This window comes from Tupaia chinensis, unplaced genomic scaffold (assembly GCF_000334495.1).
Source record: "Tupaia chinensis unplaced genomic scaffold, TupChi_1.0 Scaffold000671_1, whole genome shotgun sequence".
NCBI classification, from domain to species: domain Eukaryota; kingdom Metazoa; phylum Chordata; class Mammalia; order Scandentia; family Tupaiidae; genus Tupaia; species Tupaia belangeri.
The window spans coordinates 4415550-4422000 of NW_006160193.1; the positions used below are offsets into that span (position 1 = coordinate 4415550).

General features: G+C 66.2%; 1 protein-coding gene across 1 annotated transcript in view; it reads right to left on the minus strand.

Annotated features, from left to right (window-relative positions):
- Positions 1-4: 4 nt before the first annotated feature.
- The window catches only part of BEGAIN (brain enriched guanylate kinase associated), a gene marked incomplete at its 3' end in the record, with an annotated part of 7886 nt that continues 1439 nt past the window's right edge, over positions 5-6451 (minus strand). The window contains exons 2-5 of the mRNA XM_006160015.1: positions 6333-6399; positions 5284-5391; positions 2348-2431; positions 5-1252 (exon numbers count right to left, since the gene is read on the minus strand). Of these exons, the coding sequence (XP_006160077.1) occupies positions 5-1252; positions 2348-2431; positions 5284-5391; positions 6333-6399 (1507 nt within the window). The remainder of the gene's footprint in view (positions 1253-2347; positions 2432-5283; positions 5392-6332; positions 6400-6451) is intronic.

The window sequence follows — 6451 nt, forward strand, 5'->3', positions numbered from 1 at the left end:
GGAGGGCCTGCGGCGGGCTGAGGCGGGCGGCCGGGTGCATTTCCGGGGAGGCCTCCATGGAGCTGGGCTCCAAGGAGTCCCTGGAGCCATGCTCAGGCTCGGGGCTGCTGCCGGCGCCGCACAGCTGCACCCCGAGCCCGTCCCCGGCCCCGTCACTGGGCGCGTAGCCGGGCAGCTGGTCTGCTGAGCGGCCGGGACTGAGGCTGAGGTCACCACTGGCCCGCAGGAAGCAGGGCTCTCCCAGGTGGCCCTGGGAGAGGTCATCACCCTCTGAGAAGCTGTCGGCCTTGTAGCTGGCATAGAGGGGGCTGGCGCGGCCCTCGGCCTTCTTGCCAGGGCTGCCCCCGCTGCCGTCGTAGCGTTCGGAGAAGCTGCAGGGCGAGGCGCGACCGGTGGTGCTGGCCGGGTAGGAGTAGGCGCCAATGTCCTCCACGCTCAGGGGCCGCCACTGGCCCCGCATGTCCTCCCTGGGGAGTCGGGTGCCCCCGGGTGTGGCCCGCAGGCTCCATAGGTTTTGGGGCGTCGGGGCTTGTTGGGGAAAGCGGAAGGGCTCGGCTGGGTACGGTGACACCGTCCGCCCACACCCTGGGGCTGCAGTGGCCTCCAGTGGGGCCGCCGCTGCGGCCGTGGTCTTGGCGAAGCGGGGGCTGCCTTCGTAGGCGGTGGCGCTGGGTGGCTTGCGGTCAAACAGCTCCTCGCGGCTGTCCAGGTAGATGGCCTGCTGCGAGGCGGTCAGCGTGCTGGCCTGAGCGTGCTCCTTCTCCTCCGACGTGGCGCTGAAGCTGGAGTAGGAGCTGGATGTGGGTGGCGAGCCCGCGTAGCCTGGGAAGGCCTCGTGTCGGAAGCCGGCGGGGAAGGCCGCTGCCTCGGCCTCCTCCTCCTCCTCGGCCGCGCTGTCAGTGGAGTTCTGGGCCCGCAGGAAGCCCACGTCACTCACAGGCGCGTCCACACTGGGCCGCCGGTCTCGCCGCCGCTCGTCCGGGCAGTAGAGGGCTGTGTCGCTGCAGTAGATGTCCCCTTTGTATGGGGGCCGTGGGCCTGGCTTCTCGAGCCCGTCATGGAAGGCCAGGTCACGGGCAGAGGTGTCCGACAGGCGTGAGGACAGGCTGGCCGGGTCGGGCTTCTCCAGCACCTTGGCGATGACGCAGGTGGGCACGCTGTCGGCGTAGGCCGGGTGGCACAGCGGGGAGGGCAGGCTGCAGCCGTGCTTCTCCATGTGCAGGCTCACGCGCTCCTGGAACTCCGAGGGCAGCTGCAAGGGCGTGAGGGGCAGGGTGGGAAAACGGTCAGCATGTAGCCTGGGCTTGGCCCTGGGGCCAAGGGCCAGCTTCCGCGGGACTCACAGGCAGGCAGGCAGACAGACAGACAGACAGGGCCTCCCGGCCTCTCCAACCACACCAGTGGGAGCCGGGGCCAGGGACGTGGGTCGTCGGTGCCTGGAGATCCCTGGCCACCTCCACCCACCCTGCCCACTCCAGTAGGCCCAGCTGAGCCCTGAGGCTGCAGTCCTAGAGAAGCTGGAACTCTGCCAGGTTCAGGTCCTGCTAGGGGCTGCAGCGCGCCTCGCCACTTCCTGCCCAGCTCTCCCAGGTCCAGGGTTCTGACTGCCCCCCCCCACCACCCCCCAGTCATGCTGCCTGGTATTCCCAAACGAGACAGACTCAGAAACAGATGCAACAAAGATTGAGGGTGAGGCCAGGCGCCCTGCGGTGCCCGCATGAACGCCTGTGCCGTGGGGGACGTCCGCTACTGTTTGATCTATTTTGTGAGCATCTCAGGCCGGCCCAGGCCCAGGGAGTGGGAGAGGGAACACAGAGGCCTGGGGAGGGACTGCGTGGTGGGTGGGTGGGGGCTCGGGCCAGCCCGACGGGCTGCCGCAGATGGACGGGGAGGCGGCTACCCAGTCTGACTGTGGCACCAGACAGGCCTGGTCCTGAGTCCTGCCTCTGCTCCCTGCTCGCCCTGTGCCCTTGGCCAAGTCACTCTCCTTGTCTCTGAAATGGGACTGTCGGTAACCATGCCCTGCTGTGGAGCTTCACCTGCCATGTCAGTGTGAACACATGGGGGCTTGGAGCAGGGACAAGGAGCAGCCCCCCAGACGAAACAGGGCAGTGGGCAGCTGGGTGGGCCAAGGGGGCCCTGGGGAGCTGACCAGGCTTGGGGGGCCGCTGCTTTCCACCATCAGAAAGGCCAGGACACGACAGGAGCGAGGAGGGACCGAGGGGCTCAGGCTCACCCGGCATCTTCCTCCTCAAGGGTAGGGAGTGGCCTCGGGTGGGGCCAGCAAAAAAGGAGCCCGAGTGGTCCTGGGGCAGGGGCGGGCCTGGCCGGGCGGGGCTCACGTTACCTCGGACACCTTATGACCCCTGCCGTAGGTCTGGCTGCACTGCAGCAGCTGGGCCGCTAGATTGCAGTCCTTCCTATAGAGCTCCTAAAAGACAAGAGAAGGCGTTGGCACGGCCCCGCCCTGGCCTGCCACCCTGACCAGCGCCCGGCGGCCAGTAGGGCGACAGGGCAGCAGAGCCGGCAGTGTCGGCCGGATGGGGTCCGACTCCTAGCTCCACCCCTCTCTGGGTCACGCTGTGCCCTGCAAATCAGAGGCTGGGCATGGAGGGGCCCTGCAGGCCAGTCCTGTGCTGCCCCAGACGGTGCCTGGGGCCTGCCAAGTGGAGCCTCCCACACGCTGGGGCAGCAGGAGGGCTCCCGGAGGCCCTGAGGCTCATGGCCGGGCCTGGCCTCCCTGTCCTTAGCCACCCGGAGCCCCTCGAGATGACTTGGTGGGGACCGTGAGGCACAAGTGAGGGGCAGGGATGAGCCCCAGCCCTGGTCCACGTCTCAGAGCTCACTGCTGGGAACGGGGTTGGCGCGGGCTGGGCAGGACCGGGGGCGGGCCGGGTGGGGTGGCTCCGCCTCCTGAGCTGAAAACAGATGCAAACAGTAGGAGCTGGGGACCGGGCTGTCGGTGAGAATCTCTGTTGCATGTGCCTGTGGCTGGGCCTTTATCCCCATGCTCCAGGAACCCGCTGCTCCGACAGCAGCCCTGGGGGTTGCCCCCACGCCCATGATGCCCTGCACGCTGTGGGCACTCCTGCTGCTGCCACAGCCCAGCAAGGCCAAGACCAGGTGTCCAGCGGCTCAGCAAGGCTGCCCACGCGCGGTGCCCCTTCCTGCCGTCCTCCCACACCTTTTAGTCCAGAGTATCCCTCTCCACCGTGGCACTGAGGCTGGGGCCCCAACTTGGCCTGCATGGTAGAGGAAGCCCAGGCACCCCAGCCCTGCTCAGCGCCTCCCTAGGCCTCCCAGTTGTCTGAGAGCTGGCGCTGCCCTTTGTGAGCCCCCAGAGCGGCTGGCACCGGAGGGCTGCTGGGGAGCCCCCACCATCAGGGGAGCCATTGGAGAAGCAAGTGTCTGCCAGGCATGCAGCCCCCAGAGGAAGCTGTCGGGCGGACCAGGGCTCCCTTTGGGCATCAAGGCCCCTGACTGGTCATGTCTGAACTTGTCAAGGTGGGGACAGCTGGGAGCCTCCATGAAGAGCTGCAGGTGCTGGCCTCAGATGGAGCTTTCAGGACTGGACCACCCTGGTTTTGGATGCTGGCTTGGCCGGCGAGCCTGGGAGCCTGAGGGTTCACGGAGCTGGCTGGGCCTGTTCGCTTAGTGCATTATCCCTGCAGTGAGGCCTCCAGGACCTACTGCGACGTAGGCAAAGGGGTGGCTTCTTCCAGTACGAAGTCCCCTTCCCGAGCCCTGTGGGGGCACAGGCCTTGCAGAACTGTCTGAGCCTGGAGCCGCCCCTCCACTTCTCTCGAGCTCACGGCTGTTCAGATGGGCCATGGCCCACTTGGCCACCGACCCCAAGACTCCGAATCCCACAGCCACTCCGACCCTCCCCTTGCCTGGGCTCTCCAACTGCTGGCCCTGACGTCCCCCTCCTGCATGGCACCCCCACCTCTATGATAGCCTGCAGTCCCTGTTGGCTGCCCTGGCTGTGCTCTGTCACCTGCATGACTCCCTCGGGGGTCGCAGTGCTAACTCCTGGCCGGCCGCCGCCCCGCACGGCAGCTCCACGCAGCAGTGGGTGTGCGCACCACCCCAGCTCCAGCACGCGCACTGTTCTCACAGGTGTCCGTGGCCCAGGAAGCGCTGACCCTGCCGTTGGGCAGACTCATCTCTCACACCCACATCCCAAATCTCTGCCGATCCTGTAGTTTCTCAATTCGGAATCCAGCCTCCATTCACCTCCACCGCTCAGTCCCGGCTGCGCCACCATTATCTTCTGTAGGCCCTGTGGCCCCAGTCTGCACCCTGACTGTCCTGCTCCTGCCCGCCTCCCCAGCCCTGTGATCTTAGCGTGGAGCCCAATACGGCAGTAAGTACAATCATGCTACTCCTCTGCTCAAGAACCTGCAGTGGCTCCCCGTCACTCAGAATAGAGCCCAGACTCCTGATAGGGCCAGCGTAATGTGGCCTGTCACTCCTTCTGACCTCATCCGGGTCTTCCCCAGGGGCTCGCTCTGGCCTCCTGTCCCTAGCTGAACAGGCACATCTTCCCGCCACACCACGGTTCCCTCTGACCCGAGGTGTGCTCTCGCCCAGATTCGCTTCCTCCTTATTCCTCTGGGTCTTGGCTCACACAGCCTCTAGGGGGCGCCCTGCTGTGGCTGGATCTCCACCTCCCAGGCGTCCTCCCTGGCTTTGTTTCTCTGCACGCCAGCATGCCTAACACCCACAATCTGTGTGTTTATGCGTCCCGTCCCCCTCGGATCCACACTCCACGCGGCAGGGAGTTCTGCTTCTTGCCTGTGTCGTCTACACTGCAGTCTGAGCGAACGGGGTCTGGCCAGGAGTAGATGCTGACCAGCCAGTGCTCAGATGTCAGGGGTCCATGGAGGGTGGTGGGTCCGCCTTACAGGGCTCCCTGGAGCCACCCCACAGGCGGCCACACACACTGCTGATGTCAGAGGCAAGAGTCTTGGATGGCCACGACCCTGCCCTGGGGTCAGGAAGCCTTTCCAGACATGGGACAACCTGAGCCTGGCCCCACCCTGAGCCCTTCCAGTTGGGGCCTGGGGGCCGCCCTCAGCAGTGTTTCTTGGGAGGCAGCCCCCTGCCCTCCGCCTGCACTCGGCACTCCTCAGAGCCCCCACTGCCCCGTCCACCCACTGTCCCCTATACCAGCCTCAAGGCGGGGCCCAAGTGCCTTCAACAGCCTGGAACAGCCCTGACTTCCTGGAAGCCTTCACCGAAGGCCCGTGGCAGCCTCAGGCCCCAAGGCCCAGCACTCACGTTGTCCTCCGACAGCTTGTCGATGGTCACCTTGGCCTCCAGCAGGTGGCTGTTGAGGGCGACAATCTCATGGCTCAGTGCACGCTTCTCTTCCTCATAGTGCTGGCCCTGGGGACGGGGACAGAGGGGCGGCTCGGTCCTCAGCTCAGGGCTGGCTGGCCCTGGGGACGGGGACAGAGGGGCGGCTCGGTCCTCAGCTCAGGGCCGGTTGGCCCGGGGCCAGGCTCACACCCAGTGTGTTCCTTAGAGGCCATTCATAACGAGCCTGGGGTGTAGGGCCGAGAGCACAGACTGCTCAGGCTTGGATCCCGGCTCCACCCCAACAGGACAGAGTGGGCCAGCACTGCCCTGCCCCCAGCTGCCGTCACCTCCCATCACAGCGTCCTCCCTCAGGGTTCGGGGCAAGTACTTGCACATGGCAAAGAGCCTTGCCCGTCGCAGCCAGCACACTGGAAACAGGCTCAGAGAGCAGAGGGCCCTTGACCCGAGACCCAGGCAGAGCCGGTCCCAGCCCCAGGCCTCCTGCCTACTCCCCTCCTCACCTTGGAGACGGGGGAGTGGAATACCCATTTCCGATTTTTAAAACCAAAGCAAGCTGTCACCAGACTGGACACAGAGGGACCCTCCCTGCCCCAACCAAGGGGGAGTGCCCGGAGCTTGGGCCCCACAGGCCTCCTGGCTGCGAGCGGAAGGGTGCTCTGTGTCAGAGCACTCGGGGTCGTGACCTCCGCACCCACTCCTCCCAGCCAAGGTCCTGCTCGCCACAAGAGCTCCTGCACCCCGGGAGTTATCTGCAAGGAGCAAGGGGCTCTAGACCCTGGGTACAGGTACTGTCGCGTGTATGCCTCACAGCGGGACAACCAGGTCCCTATGAGAGGCAGGGTGGGGTTCTAGCTGCCTCTGGCTCCCCCAGGGCCTGACCTTGGGCATGTCCACACTGGCACCTCCCAGCCTACGTGCCCAGGGCAGCCCTCGGCCAAGCCCTCTGCCCAAGAGCAGCCCCCAGAGGCAGTGCAGCAGGTGCCCGGGACGGCGGGGTGCGGCCTCACCATACGGTACAGCTTGTCCTCCAGCTCCTGGTTGACCCGCTGCAGCGCCATGTAGTTGCTCTGAATCCTGAAGAGGGGACAGCGGGGTCACCTCGGCCACGCCTGACCCCCTCACACCT